This window comes from Zingiber officinale, chromosome 11B, assembly GCF_018446385.1.
Source record: "Zingiber officinale cultivar Zhangliang chromosome 11B, Zo_v1.1, whole genome shotgun sequence".
NCBI lineage: Eukaryota > Viridiplantae > Streptophyta > Magnoliopsida > Zingiberales > Zingiberaceae > Zingiber > Zingiber officinale.
Genome location: NC_056007.1, coordinates 87,758,050 through 87,777,138, shown reverse-complemented (window position 1 = coordinate 87,777,138; position 19,089 = coordinate 87,758,050). Strand labels below are relative to the sequence as shown.

At 40.2% G+C, this 19,089-nt stretch overlaps 4 protein-coding genes across 4 annotated transcripts; 3 read left to right on the top strand and 1 right to left on the bottom strand.

Moving 5' to 3' along the window:
* Positions 1–99: 99 nt before the first annotated feature.
* On the bottom strand, positions 100–1,104 carry LOC122034980 (zinc finger protein CONSTANS-LIKE 9-like). The gene is made up of 3 exons (XM_042594334.1): positions 813–1,104; positions 592–711; positions 100–512 (listed from the first exon to the last, which is right to left on the bottom strand). The coding sequence occupies exons 1-3, from the start codon at positions 1,092–1,094 to the stop codon at positions 225–227; spliced, it is 690 nt and encodes a 229-aa protein (XP_042450268.1). The 5' UTR covers positions 1,095–1,104; the 3' UTR covers positions 100–224.
* Positions 1,105–7,441: 6,337 nt separating this feature from the next.
* On the top strand, positions 7,442–9,367 carry LOC122034734 (probable pectate lyase 4). The gene is made up of 6 exons (XM_042594074.1): positions 7,442–7,746; positions 7,874–8,225; positions 8,288–8,498; positions 8,574–8,642; positions 8,740–8,983; positions 9,265–9,367. Exons 1-6 carry the CDS (start codon positions 7,581–7,583, stop codon positions 9,303–9,305), a joined length of 1,083 nt encoding a protein of 360 aa, XP_042450008.1. The 5' UTR covers positions 7,442–7,580; the 3' UTR covers positions 9,306–9,367.
* A 613-nt stretch (positions 9,368–9,980) lies between these two features.
* On the top strand, positions 9,981–11,804 carry LOC122033473 (protein SOSEKI 5-like). Its single transcript, XM_042592501.1, has 4 exons — positions 9,981–10,310; positions 10,400–10,469; positions 10,543–11,289; positions 11,377–11,804. The coding sequence occupies exons 1-4, from the start codon at positions 10,121–10,123 to the stop codon at positions 11,477–11,479; spliced, it is 1,110 nt and encodes a 369-aa protein (XP_042448435.1). The 5' UTR covers positions 9,981–10,120; the 3' UTR covers positions 11,480–11,804.
* A 2,348-nt stretch (positions 11,805–14,152) lies between these two features.
* Positions 14,153–18,661, top strand: LOC122034729 (very-long-chain enoyl-CoA reductase-like). Its single transcript, XM_042594066.1, has 4 exons — positions 14,153–14,320; positions 14,601–14,640; positions 17,123–17,877; positions 18,027–18,661. The coding sequence occupies exons 1-4, from the start codon at positions 14,252–14,254 to the stop codon at positions 18,093–18,095; spliced, it is 933 nt and encodes a 310-aa protein (XP_042450000.1). The 5' UTR covers positions 14,153–14,251; the 3' UTR covers positions 18,096–18,661.
* Positions 18,662–19,089: the final 428 nt, after the last annotated feature.

The window sequence follows — 19,089 nt, the reverse complement described above, 5'->3', positions numbered from 1 at the left end:
AGATTATGCTACTCCTATTTCTTCTGTTCGTGTAACAGGCAGCTGCATTTATGAACTACTCGCTTGGATTCTCTTTTTACATTTATGAACTGCGTTTTTTTGTGAGAGATAACGAAAATCTTTAATTTCCTATGGTCTTAAGGTAACACTCAGCTTCAGAATCTACTCTGTTTCAACAGCTGCAACTAAATCTACAATATGTCGTACATTTCCTTCTTAAGTATTTAGGGGTAGAGATTGACGGATAAGGCGTCAGTGAAGCTGGCAATGAGTTCCTCGTTGTAGCAGCTGTCGGCTTCGTCCTCTGTCGCCAGCGCCGCCTGCAACTGGCTCCTCCAGTCCACCTCCACGTTGCGACTGTTCCTCTGTTTCCTCTCGCCGGTATCATGGCTATATAAGTTTACGACGATTGCCGTCGCGGTCTCCGCCTTCTCAATCTCCATCTCTTCCTTCCTCGTGAACCGACCCTTCACTCGCGGCCGGCTGTCTGCCAATGTTTTCCTGCATGCGTACTGACAAGGACGAAGATTTGATCGAGCAATTACCATGATACTTCAAAATTGAAACGGGAGAGAGAATCGGTGCGCGTACAGCGATCTTCTTGTGGAAATTCCTACGGTTGCGCTTGCTCCGATACCTCTCTATCCTTTCCTTCCTCTCCTCGGCGCTGTATCGCGCCATTCGATGGCTCGCGTCCGGACAATTCATTCCCTGCTACACGAACCCAACAAAGATACGGCTTTGAACGTGAAAAACGAGTCAGGATGGGATTTTAGGAAATACGGGAGGACAAAGTTGGCGACTTGGTCGACCTGGAGGTCTCCGGTGCCTAGGACGCGCCTCGCTGGTTCGCCGTTGAAGTCGAGGTAGTCGCAGGAGGAGGAGGACGTCGGCGACGACGAGTAGGTTGGGTAGATGAGCTCGGCGACGTGGTGGTGGAGGAGGAGCGAGTGGGAGCTGCTGCTCCCGTCGAAGTAAGACTGCGGGAGCTGGAAAGAGGAGCCACTGCCGTCGGGGAGAAGGCCGTGAGGAGCCGTCCCGGCCCCCGCCGCCTCATGAAAGAAGACCGAGTGGTTAGGGGAGAAACTGAACATGGCGAGCAGAGTGAACGACGTTTGCGTCGCCCGCCTTCTTATTAATTGAGGTGCGATTGCGTTGACTATGGTGGATCTGGGACAAGATAGATTCGATCCGTATCGGAATACAAATTGCTTATTAATAAAAAATAAAAAATAAAAAATCACGGTGTTGTTTGTCGGTAGAAGCATTTTCCTCTATATCTATTCTAATTTTGATTTGTTATTACAATTCTAAAACACTAATATAATTGATTCAATGGTAAGAGAGGACTCGCACGGTAGGAAGTAAAAGTGGTTAACATCTAGAGTACATGTATGATCGAACGAGCTGTCTTCCCGATCAGCAGGAAGAGTAGCCGGTTCGACACCTCGACAGCTCGGCCTGACACCGAGCTTCCGGCGCTTATAAGACAAAACGGGAAGATACGAAGGCCGAGCGACCATCTTGCTCGGCTAACAAAGGGCACGATATCAACTCGGCAGTTAACTATCCCTCACTCGACAGGATGGAGTCGGACATCAAATCACCGGCCGAGCGGACAGCCAAATCGGTTCGACCTTGATGTCGCCTGGAGGGCGTTAGCCGACCGGCTCCTCCGCTCGGCCGAGGGAATGTGCTAGCCTAGCGGTTCCTCCGCTCGGCATGATAAAGGACAAAGAGAGCAGTTGATGATATCTTCCTAGGAACCAGTACCACCGACAAGATGTCTGGTCAGCGGCATGGTTAGACAGAGAATCGTACGGTGGAAACTTCCACTGTTACGTCCGAGATATGCTCGTGCTATTAAGGTATGACGTCAGACACGTTTTTCTGACACATTCATTACAGATATGTTTTGAGGAGCGTGCACGCCTCGGAGGGCGTGCACGCGTCTCTGATGAGCCTTATATAAGGACTTTCAGATTTCGACGGAGGTATACTCACTTTTTTTACTGTAGCTACAGTTCTTGCTTCCCTTTTGTTCTACTTTTTTATACCGGAGATCTTACTTGAGCGTTGGAGGACCATCGCTGGAGAACCCCTCCCGACTCGGCATTGTGCTTGTAGGTCCACGTCGGCGGAAGATCTACGCTTACAGAGTCTTCAACCAGTCAACGGGAGCATCACATCCTAACATCCATCGACTCAATTTTCGGATAGGAACAATAATATTTTATTTTATTCCTATCGCAAAATTATATGCATTATATATTTTTATATATTTTATGTAATTATATCATAAATCATAGTGTGAATTAAAACATATCTTATCTCCAAATCATGCGCAAGCTCTTCAAAAGGCACGAGACTCTGCTCCATTCACAATCTACTAACTATAAAACAACTCAGAACAAGTGGATCACTGACTGTCAAGCAATGCAATGTTCTGGTCCACATTGATCTAGCGAATTGCTTCCTGACAGAGTGGCAGTTGAAAAAGAATTCAACTTGCACTAGTTTTTTGTTTGAAGCTGAAGTGTTCAACTCGCATTTGGCTAGAGGATTGCGGTGCTACCACTTTTGCCATGGAGAAAGGGATTTCCACATGAAGTCCTCAGTGGCAGCTTTGGCTTCCCCATTAGCGAGTCTGATTGATGCTTTCTTTCCACCAACCACTACTCACTACAATCTAGGAAGTAAAACTGACCTGACTACTGAGTGACCACCGAAAACATGTCAACGAGTTTACAAATCACCCTCTAAGCCTTACTGTTCAAGCAACGTGATGGTGGGACTGTCCTTTCTGATTGAATTACAGATAAACTTCAGTAATTATAGTAAAAAAAAAGTAATTCCGTCCTTAAATTATAGAAAAATAGATAAACCTTTCAAAAATTGAAAAGATAAACTTCAGTGAGCAACATGCATAAGAGTTTTTTTTTTTTTTTCAATAGGAGTTGTTTCTCAGTAACCGATGTTGGTCTTGGATTTGTGCTGAGCTCAATGCTTTCGATGGTAAAGATTTAAAGACCCATGGGCTAAAGAAACAAAGCCTGAATTCTTGTCAGTTCTGAATAGTAAATTTAGATGATCCATTGTCAAGATTCATGACAAAAATTGGTCGAGGACTACGTGAAAATATCTAGTGGTAGAGATTCCATCGAATGGCCAAATAACATACCTCCATCTTTACCAGACCGGCACTGTATACTAAATTTTTGCATATAATATCCTATAGAAAATTTTAATATAAAAGAAATTTTACTCAAACTGTACTAAAAATTTGATATAAATTTTATATTATTTATATAAAAAATTTTGATATATCAAAATTTTAGTATAGTATCATTTCACAATATTATTTATATCAAAAATCACTTTGACGCTAGAGAAATCTACTAAAAGAATTAAACAATTTACATATCTCTATAATGGTATAATATTATCTTCACTTTGAGACTATCTTTTCCTTATAAAAGCTCATGATATTTCTCATGTATTTTTAAAGTATGACTTTATTTGTAGCCTTACAACCCTAACAATCTCCCCTTAAATGAAGGACAACAGGGCCCTCCTCAAGCGAACATCTGATCCTCGACCCACAAGGTCTTTTTGTCCCTCGGTTCAACCGACCTACTAGGTCTTTCTGCTCCTTGGTCCACCCGACCCACTAGGTTTTTCTGCCCCTCGGTCCACCCGACCCAATAGAACTTCCTTGCCCTCAGTCCAACCGACTTACTAGATCTTCCTTACCTAGCCGCAATTATAACTTTTCTGTCTGGTTGTCTACCAGGACTTCTTGCTTGGTGTTTGACCCTCTTGATTCAAACACGGGAGCTTTCCTTTGTTAGAGGTTAATATTGTATTCACATGACTCAATTAGACTATAACTTTTATGCACAGTTGGTGATTGGGCAGTCCAGACTCTTATACCAATTGTAGGATGGGTGTGCGTCGAGAGAGGGGGGATGAATATCGACCAACTTTCTTTTCAATTTCTTCATTCGTTTGCTCGTCTTTCTATCAGAGTTAGTACGCAACGAAATAATAATCAACAAAACCAGAAAGAAAGACTTGCGGATTTACTTGGTTCCCAACCCTCAAGGTCAGTACGTCTAAGGTCTAATCACGGGAAGCAACCATCCACTAGTGGTCTCTTTTTCATAAGTTTTTTGGAGGCAGAGAAAACAATCTAACAGTTTAAGCACAAGCACAGGAGATATAAAACAAAACACAAATTGTAATGAAAAATACACACAAAGTGTCATCGATCGGTCTGAAAGTCCTGAGTATCTCACACTCTTCCTAGCGCTTCATCGGTCACATGAGTAGAGCCTTGTCGTATTTTGAGTAGGGCTATAAATGAGCCGAGCCGAGCCGAGTCGAGCTTTCGGGTGTTCAAACTTATTTGATAAGATAACCGAGCTGAGCCAAGCCGAACCAAACCTTTGAAATGATTGTCAAGCTTTGTTTGGTTTATTTTTTATAAGCTTGAGTTTGTTTAAACTTGGCTTGAGCTTGGTTCATTTAGATGTTATCGAGCTCTCAATTCAAGCTTGGCTTGAGCTTGGTTCGTTTAGATGTTATCGAACTCTCAATTCAAGCTTGGCTTGAGCTTGGTTCGTTTAGATGTTATCGAACTCTCAATTCAAGCTTGTTTGATTGTTTGAAACTTCTAGTTTTTTGATTGGTTATTGAGCTTGATAATTTAAATATATTTATTTATTTTATTATTTATTTAGTATATCGATAAGAGTTTTATTAATAAATATGGTTTCTGAACATTATTCATGAACGTTAACAAGCTGAACACATACGTGTTCAAGCTTGTTTGTTTAGTTTAACGAGTTATTTAAGCTTGTTTATTTAATTGATCTTGCGTATATTGAATGAATATAAACAAGCTTTTATCAAGCCGGACACCAAGATTGTTCACGAACACTTCGTTCATTACATCCCTAATTTTGATTACAGAGTCGAAGACCATAGAGTAGAGAATTAATATTTATAAACATAGAGTTTTCGTCTCCTTTTATATAGTTGGATCAAATCTTATCTGGATCAACTTTCATCTAGATGAAACCATATCTGGATGAAGTCTCATCTTTATCCACATCATCTAACTTCTCCTTATTCTCGTCCAAATCATCAAGTTAAACCTGATTTTTTTCCACATCAGCTTCTATATCAACATTTCTAACAACTCTGCAATTTAAAATCGAACTTAGTCGGTCTATCAAACTGCTGGTTTGGTTTATTGAATCAGTTTAGGTTTGGTTCAACCCTAGTCAAGTCTGGTTCACCCATTTGTGTTTGTCTATTTTTTATTTTGCTTCTAGCTCTAAGTTCTTGCAAAACAATCATACAGAACATAAAAAGCAACCTTGCCTATATCTGTAAGTCTACTTGATTTACTAGGCTTACCTTTTGCTCGGATGTCCTTGTTTCAAGTCTACCGCCTAAATGTCAATCTCTAAGGATCAAACAACACTCCTGTAAATTTACCTGACATTCTATTAGGCTTACCTTTTGCTTGAAGGTTCTCCACCTCCAAGTTTACCACCTAAGGGTCAATCCCTTAGTTTCAAGCTGCACTCTTGTAAGTCTACCCGACCTACTAGGCTTCATGCTTGGACTACATCTAAAACTTTACCACTTAAAGCTTACTCCTTAGGATCTCACCACCCAAGGTTCATTCCTTCAGGATTTCCTTTTGCCAAGCCTTTAGTCACCTTTGACCTAGTTGGACTTACTCTTAACAGACATCCGGTTCTACAAAACTTTCTGGATTTTACCTTGTCTTAACTCCAGTTAGGATTTATCCTTGCTAGACATCTAGTTCTATAAATCTGCCTGAACTTTGCCTTGCCTAACCTCCAGTTAAGACTTACTCTTGCCAGACATCCGATCCTACAAACCTACCTGGAGTTTGTCTTTCCTAACCTGTAGTTAGGAGGTGCCCTTGCTAGTCATCCAAACTAGACTTCTCTCTTCAAACATGAAATCCTACACCACGTTTGCGAACATTATTAGGATTTATCCTTGCTAGACATCTAGTTCTACAAATCTGCCTGAACTTTGCCTTGCCTAACCTCTAGTTAAGACTTACTCTTGCCAGACATCCGATCCTACAAACCTACCTGGAGTTTGTCTTTCCTAACTTGCAGTTAGAAGGTGCCCTTACTAGTCATCCAAACTAGACTTCTCTCTTCAAACATGAAATCCTATTTGAATCAACCCTTAGTCAAAACTAATCAAACTTAGGTACATTGTCAAACATCGAAATCTTAGAGGCTAATTGCACTAACGCAATCAATTCAAAACCGAACTGAACAAATTAAAAAAATTTCAAACTAGTCGAACTAACCGAACTTTCCAATAAAAATCAAACAAATTGAACTAATAAAATATCTATTAATTCAGTTTTCAACATAATTAATTTGTAAAATCTAGCACCAATGTTAACGCAAGACATGATAGCGATATTCTGAGGACTGACAATAAGGGGATTTAAGGAGAAGGTAAGGAGAGATAATCGCCGTCCTTTAAATTTTTTCAAAAAAAATATATTCGAGGATCTTCCCTCAAATAGCTAAAAAGTCGTCTATATAAATTTAAAATCTCAAAACTTAAATAAAAGAAAGAAATTCTAATATATAGACTATACTTTCTAATTTGTAAAGAAAGAAAAAATTATAACACTCACAATCCTAAAATTTTTAAACGAATTCAAAATCTAAACAAATATAAAATACAGAAATTATCAAAAATATCAAAAATTATTAATTCTCTACAAATAATAATAAAGATACCGAGTGGAAAGGAATCCGTTTTGAATTTAGAGGAGTGTCGGTGATAACAGATCACGGGACATTAAATCGAAAAAAAAAACTTCTATTTGACTTTAAGAATTTTCTATGGTCTAGATGCAACTTTATTTCTAAACTGAAATTCAATTTGGCAGACATCAATTACCTCCATGACTTAGTCTGATAATGTTGGGACTATGCTGGTAGACAGGATGTTGAATTTTATGAGCTTGTTAACCTGTATATATCACCCACCTACGTATGTTCGCTTGCAGTTATGTATTAGCTATACAATATCCTTTAACAATTCTCTTTTATGTCCAACGCTCTGCGTCTGAATGTGTGGATTTCAGCCCAGCTAGCAATATCATGCAAGTAATTTGTGAAGTTCATGCAAGCCTCCGTATATGAGACATCAATGTTCGTGCATCATATTGATATCGCAAAGTTTAATAGATATAATAGGAAAAGGTCTACTGCTCACTCAAGAATTCTAATCTCTTAAAAGACAAACAATTAAAAAGAAAATCGTTGGCCACCAGGCCGTTAAACCCTCTGTAATTAGAAACTCTCTTGGGTTATTATAAGAGAGCGCGTAACATCCGAATTATGGGATACTGAACGCCATGCGGTTACTCTTCAACGGCGACAGTTCTCAAATCTATATTTACATCATTTCCTCTACAGTGTAATTAAACTACTCTTATTGGATGATTTTGGTGTACGAATTGCACTCCCGCCGGGCCTTCTTCCTTTCAATTCATCTACGCCATGGACGTCCTGATCTGCCAACCACGCATTGCTCAGGAAACATTAACCCTGCCGTACGCCGAGGCTGATGACAGCCTCCGCGCCCTTGCCGGTCGAGCCGAGGGCTTTGGTCGGTTTGCTATAGGAGGACTAAATGGAGACCTTTATCTTGTCACCAGCTTAGAAGGTATGTCTTGCACATCCCACCTTTTGGTTTTCTACTCTTTTATGATCAATTTTCACAGTAATTTTCATTGATCATTTCGAATAAGTAACACTTAATTCCTCATCTTCTGCCGGCTAATTCCATGCAGATGATGGTTGTGGTTCACTTCGAGAAGGATGCCGTTCCCATAAGCCTCTGTGGATCGTTTTTGAGGTATCGGGAACTATTCACCTGTCTTCCTTCTTGAGAGTATCATCCTACAAAACCATTGACGGAAGGGGTCAGAAGGTTAAGGTGACAGGGAAGGGGCTGCAGTTGAAAGCCTGTGAGCATGTCATCGTTTGCAATTTGGAATTCGAAGGTGGAAGGGGGCACGATGTCGATGCCATTCAGATCAAGCCCGAGTCAAGGCACATCTGGATCGACCGTTGCAGTTTTCGCGATTACACTGATGGACTCATCGACATTACTTGCGAAAGCACAGACATAACCATCTCAAGGTACTTCCCCTCGGCAATTTACCGGCACCTTCAAGTTGATAGCTCTTATTTCTCAATGGCAGATGCCACTTCTCAGAGCACAACAAAACGATTCTAATTGGGGGAAACAGCTGCAACATCGCCGACAGGTGCATCGGCGTGACGATCCATCACTGCTTCTTTGACGGAACGCGGCAGCGGCATCCTCGTGTTCGATTCGGCAAGGTTCACCTATACAACAATTACACAAGAAATTGGGGCATATACGCTGTCTGTGCCAGTGTAGAGTCACAGGTCTGATAAATCTTACAAGGCAAATGTGTGTCCTTTGCTGAACTTGATGGCCACCTCTTGTTCTCTTCACTTCAGATTCTATCTCAGTGCAATATATACGAAGCAGGGGAAAAGAAGACGGTCTTCAAATATCTGACAGAGAAGGTACCAGTGATCCAAACACATTTGATATTACTGTCAAAAAACTAAACAGGCAGGCTCCACATTGAATTAAATTTTTAATTTTGTGGTGTTTGAGCAGGCAGGAGATAAGGAAGAAGGGGCTAGTGGGCGTGTAAGGTCCGTGTGCGATCTGTTTCTTAATGGCGCAAAACCTTGTTTGATAGTAGTAGATGACGGTGCTGATAACGTGTTCGAGGCACATGAATGCTATGAAGCATGGACAATGGAAGCTGCATCAGATTGCCTCAAAGAAGTTGTCCAGATTTGTGCAGGTTGGCAGCCCCTGCCAAGGCCACAAGATAGCTTAATCAGTGCAAAAACTTGTAAGTAGATTTCAAAGAGAAACTCCTTAATTTGTATTAATTAAAGGTAATATTTGCTTTTAGTGGATGATCAACTCTTTGGTAGATCACGATGAGATTTCGATTGGGCTTTGACGGTCGATTCCACCAAGATTCTTAATCCAGTGTGACCACGAATATTTGTAGAAGAAATTTGGAAAAAAAAAAAAACTAGATAAAAATTGAAGTGTATATATAAACCACCTTTTCAGTCACTAGTTGTCATCTTCTTCAATGTTGTGACGAAGTGACGAACCACGCAGCTTGCTGTTGGCAAAAGGACACGGCCAGCTCGCTGAGTTGATGACTCATCCCACTCGTAAGCTCTCGTTTCCAGATTAAGGTCACATGGCGGACACTTTCAGCACAAATTTGTCTGTTGTTCCCTGGAGACAGATCAAGTGCTGGCTCTCCCCCACATCATGGATGAGGTTGATGATACAACCAAAGAAACGACCTAACTAGGACCTTAAATTATATTTTCGACTTTGTTATTTTGCAATGATTGTGATGATCTAACGGTGACAAGTCACGTTACACGGCTCTCATGCTCCACTTTTTCCCGCTGGAATTCGAATCCTCTAATGCATTTTAAAATAAAATTGGCACGGAATGCAGTCGCTAGCTTCCTTTCTTTCAAATTGTTCCTGTTTCTCTTTGTCGTCAGAGGCAGAGCAGTAAGATTCTTGCAACTCTTTTACATTAAAAATAGGAAAAAGCATCTTTTTAATAATAAATTAAGATTAAATTAAAAGAAAACATCCTTTTATTTGTTACCCATGAAAATTTAAAATCTCACTTTCTAACTGTACACAAAACAAACAGGTTATTTCACCTAATCCGAGTGGACCCGCGGGAAACTCGAGGCGCCACCTGCAGGCTGCAGTCTGTGCTATAAAAATTTAAATGGTATTTTAAAAATTACCCTCAGTTTTATGTCACATGACCAAGATGTGCAAGAACAAAATATCAAAGGGTTTTAGTATTATTATGCAAACTATAGAAACAAAATAGAGCTGGAAAATGAAATACTCTTTGCGTTCAGCAAATGCTGCCACTTTTCAACTCCTAGCTAGCTTTCTTGGAGGAACCCTGTCAAACCTTGGGGACGATTGAGCAATGGCAGTTGCTTCCAGAGGGAGAGCTGAGCTTACGTCGAAGACGAGCCCAGAGAGGACAATGGTGTGGACTGAGCCGAAGCGGAGAGCAAAAGCTCAAGTGGTTTACTACCTCTCGAGGAATGGCAACCTCGAGCAGCCTCATTTCGTGGAGGTTCCTTTCTCTACTGTAGAAGGGCTCTACCTCAGAGGTAACGCTTTATGTAGACATCGAGCGAAACAAGCGTAACTGGTTCATCTAAATTCCTTGCGAGCATTTCATCGAGCGACTTGTTTGCAGACGTCATCAGCCGTCTCCATGTTCTCAGAGGCCGGGCCATGGCGGACATGTACTCCTGGTCTTGCAAGAGGTGAGATCGCTGAAGGAGTGTGAGTTGATCTCGATGATCTGTATCTTCTCAATCCTTTTCTGTTGCACGTCAGGAGCTACACAAATGGCTATGTGTGGCATGATCTGTTGGAAGATGATTTCATCCACCCTGTTCATCGGAATGAGTACGTGCTCAAAGGAACACGGATTCTGGACTTCTACTTCTCTTCTACTCCCTCGGCCTCCGTGGAAAGCTCCGCCTCTTCCTCCATCAGTTCCGGGAAGTCTGTGGAAGCCTCGAAACGCGCGCAAGATGACACCTTTCTCTCTTCCGCCGTCAAGTCGAGTGACGCGTCCACGCAGACGGACGAGCACAGGCGGCATCGCCGGCGAGCTACTCCGACCGACGAGAAGCCAAAGACATTGACAACGGTAGAGAACCCCGCCACCGAACTCAGCCAAGACGAGATCTCGCCGCCGCCACTGTCGTCGTCGAGCCCGGAGACGCTAGAAGCGCTTATCAAGGCGGACAGCTACCGTATCGTGGCGGCAGAGCCGGAGCAGAAGGAGAGGGCGGAGGGCGGCTGCTTAAGCGGAAGAGTGAAGGCCACGGAGGTGCTGATGCATCTGATCTCGTGCGGTTCGGCCTCGGTGAGGACCAGCGGGCTGTCGTTGATGCCGCAGTACAGCGGAGGGCTGGACCGAGCGGAGTCCATGGGACACTTCCCGAGCTTTCGGGCCATGAGAGTGGAGGAGGTGTGCTTCAGTGGGAGCTTGGTGGAGACCAACAAGCCGGCGGCGGGCGGGAACGGCGACGAGATGCCAAGCTTGAAGAGGTCCTCATCTTACAACGCTGATAGGTAAGCTTCTGCTCTGCTCCAATTCTGTCTGCTTGGCTAAACATTCCATTACTACACACTTTGATTACTAGAACGAGATCAAAACAGGGGCTTGGAGATGGATGATCCTGCGAAGGAGAACGAAGAGGTACGTGGTCGATGCGTGCCAAGGAAGCCCAAGTCGAGAAATGAAGGGCGAACTCACAAGTAGCTAGATCAAGCCCGTGCTCTAATTTTGAAGTCGATGAGAGCAATTAGCATGCATCAGTCTAAAATGAAGTCCTATCTCGTTTAATTTTCCAGCTGCTATATATCATTCTCAAGTCTGATTAATATGAGAATAAGCTCGATGAATGTTAGTTCTCAAATCCAGGGGCGTCCTCGTTTGTGTTCTTCGACATCAACGAGAACCCTCCTTGTTACTTATGACAAGAAGCCAAGTGCATTGCACCAGCAGCATGTTAAATTCCTCATGGTGTTTTAATGTGTATAAATATTCAGGAATTTAGAAAAATATACATGTATCTGATGACCAAGGAGTATATAATGACTAAGGAGCATATAAATTCTAATAGAAAGATGATACTGAAAATGAAGTATGAGAAATTGTGAAAAAGAACTCCAACGGAGTTAGAAAGATGTACAGGACATTTAAAAGACGATATATCAAGAGGAGGACTTCCGACCGAGAGAACTCCAAGTGATTGGATTTCAGCGATCGAAGAGCGTTCAGTCGACTGGAAGAGACTAAGTTATCCGGAATGATTGAATTGTTATTGAACGGATAAAGTTTGAGGGAATATTAGCATCTTCTAGGAGGGATTTGGTCAACTGGAGATGTCACATTAATATCGCGGTTAGATGGAGATGAAGATTATAAATTACTGAAATTCGAAAAGTAGCTAGCCAGGCGAAGTGCAGGTTGTCAGACGAAGTTTGCTACTATCCTTTAACCACTCAAAGATTCATAAATTGATGACAGATAACTCACACATTTGATCAACCTCCCATTCATTAAATACCACTCTAGGAGACTGGCTAAAGAAGGGCCGATGGCCCAGTTGTCCCAAGTTATCTTACAGCACCTATGTTAACTTTCACACTGGTCTTCTGAAATGTCCTCGTTTATTTCGAGCACAGATCTTCTTGTCTGTAAAATACATATTAGAGAATGGATCATTTTCCATTATTGATAGAAAATAATGACCCTCACTTATTTTACACATAAAGTCATCATTCTCCACTAATGGTGGAGAATGACCCATCCTTTGGTCCACGTTTTACGGACCAGAGGATCTGAACTGCTTTAACGTGGACCAAAGGATGAGTCACTCTCTATCATTGATGGAAAATGATGACCCCCACTTATTTTATACGCGACACCATCACTCTCTCCACCATTGGTGGAGAGTGGCCCATCCTCTGGTCAACATTTTACGGACTAGAAAATCTGAGCTGCTTTAGAGGCGCGAATCCTCTGATCCGCAAAACACGGACCAGAGGATGAGTCACTCTCCACCATTGATGGAAAGTGATGACCCCCATTTATTTTACACGTGAGGCCATTACTCTCTACGAATGGTGGAGAGTGGCCCATCCTTTGGTCCGCGTTTTACAGACTAGAGGATCTGAGCTGCTTTAGAGCATGGATCCTTTGGTCCACAAAACGTGGACCATAGGATGAGCCACTCTCCACCATTGATGGAAAGTGATGACTTCCACTTATTTTACACGTGAGGCTATCACTCTCCACTAATGGTGGAGAGTGGCCTATCCTCTGGTTCGCATTTTACGGACCAGAGGATCTAAGCTGCTTTAGAGCGCAGATCCTCTAGTCCACAAAAGGCGAACCAAAGGATGGGCCACACTACACTATTGATGGAAAGTGATGACCCCTACTTATTTTACACATGAGGTCATCACTCTCCACTAATGGTGGAGAGTGACACATCCTCTGATTCGCGTTTTTCAGACCAGAGGATTTGAATTGCTTTAGAGCGCGAATCTTCTAGTCTGCAAAATACAGACCAGAAGATGGATCACTCTCCACCATTGATGGAAAGTGGTGGCCCTATTTATTTTACACGTGAGACCATCACTCTCCATCAATTGTGGAAAGTGATCCATCCTTTGGTTCGCGTTTTACAGACCAGAGGATCTTAGCTGCTTTAAAGCGCAGATCCTCTGGTCCGTAAAATACGGATCAGAAGATATGCCACTTCCCACCATTGATAAAAAAATGATGACCTTATTTATTTTATACGTGAGATCATCAACCCGTCCTCTAATCCATATTTTACGAAAAAGATCTGAATTACTTTATTTGGGTCAGGTAAAGTACTCAGGAAACTCACTCTTTGGTGGTAGATTTGAAAACAAAGTACATTTTTTTTAATATTTTTTTTACTTTTTCTCTATTAGTATTTAAAATAAAATGCATGATAGATGAAAATGGATTGTTGACATAGACATACGGATGTTAATGTAATTAAAAATAGAAAAATATTTTAATTTCTTTTTTTTTCTCAAGGAAATAAGTACGATATCAATGCGCGTATGTGTTTAATGAAAGTAGGTGGTTCATCCAACTGCCGCTTTTAATTTGGATGTTCCTTGTTCAATTCTCGGATAAATTTGGTTAGTTCGATCTCCCACTCCCAACCATAAACTTGCCTCCCTATCCGTACGGCGACCTGCGACGCGAGCGATGAACTGCGGATGCAGAGGGAGATCTCCCATCCAACGGTCCTAATAGATCTCAGGGCGTGGAATTCGAAGTAGCAGGAAAAAGATTGTTTTTTTTTGCCCTTTTATCTTCCATGATCCGATCAACGCCGTTGGATGATCCAAGTCGGAATACCTCGGAATAAATGCTACGGATCGGTCGTCATGCCCTGCTTGTGATCTGCTCCTGGCCTCCTGCCTTGCCAACTTCTTTTCTTCCTCGTCTCACGTCTGTGGGCACGGTCGGAGGCAGAGAAGGATGAAGGTAACCCTTGTGTCTCGCAGTGGGAGGGAGGTCATCAAGGGTGGGATTGAACTCGCCGATGAGGTTTTTTTTCCCTCTCTTCTCTCTGTCTGATAAGCAAAATTCATGTTTCTTATGATTTGTCGGAGGGATTTATCATCCTCTGCAACCGGTCAAAGAGTCATTCTTAAGGTCTTTCTTTGTGGTTGTCTCAGTGTTTTGTATTTCCAGTTTGTTGCTCTTTATCTTGTTTAATTGTTCGATGTGCTCACTAGAAGTGTTCAGATCCGTTTTTTCCCCCTTATTTAATTGTTTTGTTTGTAGATTTGAGTTTAAAAATTTGTTTCTTGGCGTGCGTTTTCAGGCTACTGTGAACGATCTACAGGAAGCTATACATGCTCGAAGTAAGTCTCTTCATGGCTTAATTTCTTCACTATTATATTCATGTTCCCAGATCAATCCCGTTGAAATAACAAAAAGAGTAGAGTAATTAGTATAAATCATCACATAGATTGCTTCTAGTCTTAAAAAAAAAAAAAGCATTAGCACCCATTATGTACCAAATGAGAAAAGTGAGATGGTTATATTTGAACTTGCTAACTATTTTGCAATGATGATGAGTAGAATGGCTAAAACACAACACCTAAAAATTTTGCTTATGAACTTGGTAATTTGACATGCCCATCCAGCTGTCTCATTCTCATATAATTTTTATTTAGGTAGTAATTTGACATTGTGCCTATGTAATAAATAATAATAAATGGGCTTGGTTTATCTCCAAGTGTTTTAATGAATTATGTGCCTTAAAATTACGTAAATAAGGTAATTCATAATACCTCAAATCTGATAGTTCTAAGATTGTAACTGTTACTTTATTCCAAATGTTCCTGTTATATATGTAAAATTATGTTTGACTATTTATGCCTTAACTATTTAAGTGGTCACATTTTAAATTTTGCTCTAGTTTATATTCTGAGCACTGCCTGCACTTATATTTTGCTCATCTAGTGAATGTAAAACTCCTATAGGAAATAAAAGATGGATCTAGAAAACTGTTTATATTTGTTTAATGTTTGTATTGATATTTATTAGCATAGCAACTTTAAATAAGTTCGAAGAGGTGACTTTAATATTTGTTAAATTGTTCAAGTGATCATTTACTGCAAAAGATATTGGGAAATATCCCAACTTATCCTTTTGTATTTCATTACCTTTCCCTCACATGATTGAGCTCCTTTCCTTTAGCATAGTCCCATCACATGGAATTACTTAGTTGGGGCATGCTCTCCTTAGTTACATATGTATTGGCAAGATTTTGAATATTATGTACCAAATCAATAAAATGTTAAATTTGATTAAGTGATCACTTATCCCGAAACATGAAGTCATAGGTAAGATTCCAATCTTTTTTTTTTGTATCGCGCCTCCCCCAAACTCCATAAAAGAAGGTAATAGATTATAGCTTCACAAAGAGTGTAAAGAAATTATTGTAAATAATTCGCTTGAAATCATATGTTAAACAAAAGAACACACCATGCAATCTTGTTAAGAACAGCAAGACACGAGTGCTACAATCAAGGAAAGATAGTGCTAGAAGAGCACACTAATCTTCTTGGAAGAGGGCTAAAGCAAAAGAGGGAATAGATGGTAATTTTTATTTGTGATTATACTGGTTGATTTTCATTGTTGTATGTGAACATTACATATGCTAGGTAATGTTGCTGCCGTGTGACCTGGAAATGACCGGTTCGAGTCACGAAAACAGACTCTTGCAGTGTAGGATAAGATTGCGTACAATAGACCTAACCTCGGGACCCGGCCTTGGTGGGAGTTTCGTGCACCCGACTGCTCTTTATGTGAACATTACATATATGACTAACTCCTCTAGAGTTGCTCTATAAGAGCAATGTAATAAGAACCTACCCATTATAAAAGTAAATGGTTTCTAATGCCTTTGTCCATTGTGGATCGTTGCATACTAGAACTAAATGCAATTGTTATGAACTACAACTTATAATTAAGATTAAATATAAGTGGTTGTCAACGTAGAGCTTGAATTGATCACTATTGTGGCAGGAGCACAAAACAAAACTTGTCCTAGCTATCACTTTGCTAAAATGTTACAGTTTTACTTGTTCAGAAAAGCTAAGCTATAAGCTCAGCAAGCAACACATACAAATAATTTATGTAGTAGAAATGAGAATAATGAGAGCGACAAGTGAGATTACTAGGAAGCAGATTCTAAAGTATGTTATTGACTAGTAGTAGGTGCATCTCTAATAGATTATAAAATTGAAAAGAGGAATTAGGTTAATATGGAAAAATCAGGTTTGATGATTGGTAGATTCTGAATTTGATTAATTATAGTTAAGGTGCAAGTGATAGATTGATATCAAATGGAAGTCAGCATACTAGAAGATATTAATGTCAGTGACATAATATTTTATAACATGACTTTGTATCATGCTTGGTGATCAGAAAATTCAATCTTAAATAGACATGATTCTTTTTTGTTCTTTATGAAATTATGATTTACTTTATCCTCATGTATATAATAATGCATATTGAAGTTACCTTAAGTTAGCATATCGTAGAAGCACTTCTGTCATTTTTTTTTTTCAAAACGCATCTGAGAACTGACTAGAATATGAAGATCCTATTTTCTTGCCTCTGTAAGCAGCATAACCAACTTAGCACATTTAAATAGCAACTAAGAGACTGAACTTAAGCGCTTTTACCATTGTTATTAATATATAATGTTACAAAATATGATCTATTAATTTGCTGGTTCTATTCGATTTCTTACCTTGAGATATGTATGTTTTCTTAAAATTTTGAACTATGTCTTTAACAATAATCATCCATATGATTCCTCTCCATTTGCAGTTAAAAAATACTATCCTTCGAGACAGCGCCTTACCCTTCCATTTCTTGCTGGAAGTAAAGGAAAACCAACTGTGCTTATTCCAAAGAATAAATTGGCAGACTATTGCGATGGGAATACCAACAACCTAACTGTTGTTTTCAAGGATTTAGGCGTACAAGTTTCTTATAGCACTCTTTTCTTCTGGGAGTATTTGGGCCCCCTAATTATCTACCCCATCTGCTACTACTTTCCAGTGTACAAGTACTTTGGTTATGAGGGTGAGCGAGTTGTTTACCCAGTCCAGACATATGCTTTGTACTATTGGTGCTTCCATTATTTCAAGCGTATCATGGAGACTTTCTTCATTCATAGATTCAGCCATGCAACTTCACCTCTCTCCAATGTATTCAGAAACTGTGCCTATTACTGGACTTTTGGAACATACATTGCCTACCATGTGAATCATCCACTGTATACACCTGTCAGTGATCTGCAAATGAAGATTGGCTTCACATTTGGGTTGATTTGCCAAATTTCAAACTTGTACTGCCATCTCATTTTGAGGAACCTCAGAAGCCCTAGTGGTAATGGTGGTTACCAGATTCCTGGTGGGTTTTTGTTCAACATAGTAACTTGCGCAAACTACACCACAGAGATCTACCAGTGGCTTGGTTTCAATATTGCCACTCAAACAATAGCAGGTTATGTGTTCCTCATAGTGGCTACACTCATTATGACTAACTGGGCCTTTGCAAAGCACTGGCGGCTCAAGAAGGTATCGCTATGTTTGATTCAATACATGTATCTTTTGCTTATTTTTCCTATGGTTTCATAGCTTCCCAAATTGTATCCTACTAAAGCATATTTAACATGCAAGCAAGCCTTTAATTGTTTATGCCTATGTCTGATTTACTTTTATTGCAGTTATTTGATGGAAAAGAGGGGCGGCCTAGGTATCCAAGACGTTGGATAATACTTCCTCCGTTCATCTAAGCTGCAGAAATTTGGGGGTTCGGTTCTTCTCAAATTTCAATATTTCAAGCAGATCATTTCATGGAAGTATCAAAGTTCTTTTAGAATGTAAGCAGTCGTAGTCAACTGGAATATGTGCTTGCTATGTACACCTGGAATTTCTTCTTTCATCACACATTCAACTTCAGTTTTTTATCGCTGATTTTTATGTTTAGATCGAACTTCTATCTACTCCTTGTAGGTTTTTAGGCAGTGAAAATTGTACGGTCTGCATTGCAAATTCTGCATAGGTGTGAACAAATTACATATCAAATGTAAACTTCTATTTTGTAGAATTTGATGACTGTATATGCTGATGCTGTGAAGGGGAGCCTTGGTGCAACGGTAAAGTTGTTGTCATGTGATCAAAAAGTTACGAGTTCGAATCCTGAAAATAATCTCTTGCAAAAAATAGAGTAAGATTGCGTACAATGGATATTTCTTTGGGATCCCGCATGACTGAAACATTGTGCACCGGACTGTCCTTTATATGCTGATGCTGTGCAGTTTCACAACCCAAAAATGAGCAATGATCCAAATTATGCTTTTGATGGCGTTATCTCATTTAACTTGCAAGCTTTGGAATTTAACTTGTTTGCAACTTAAAACTAATAACTAAGATATATCTCGGTAAAATGAAAAAATATAGGGTAAACCCAGGTGAAAAGAAATTCTCTCGTATTTGGCATCCAAAGACTATTTTGGAGGACTTCGACTCCCACGTTATAGCCAGGGTTTCGTATTAATTTACCATGACGTTTATCTTGGTTTATTTGAAACGATACCTTAACAATGATCAAAGAAGTTTTAATCAAGTTGCTAGAATTCTTAATGGTGAATTGAAAGCGTTGATTAACTCTTAAATCACATAGATTGACCTAATTATCCTGTCATAAAGAAAAGCTAATTTAATAAGTTCTTACATGATTAATAACATTACAAGTAACTAGGCGGATCATTATCAAATATAGTCTAA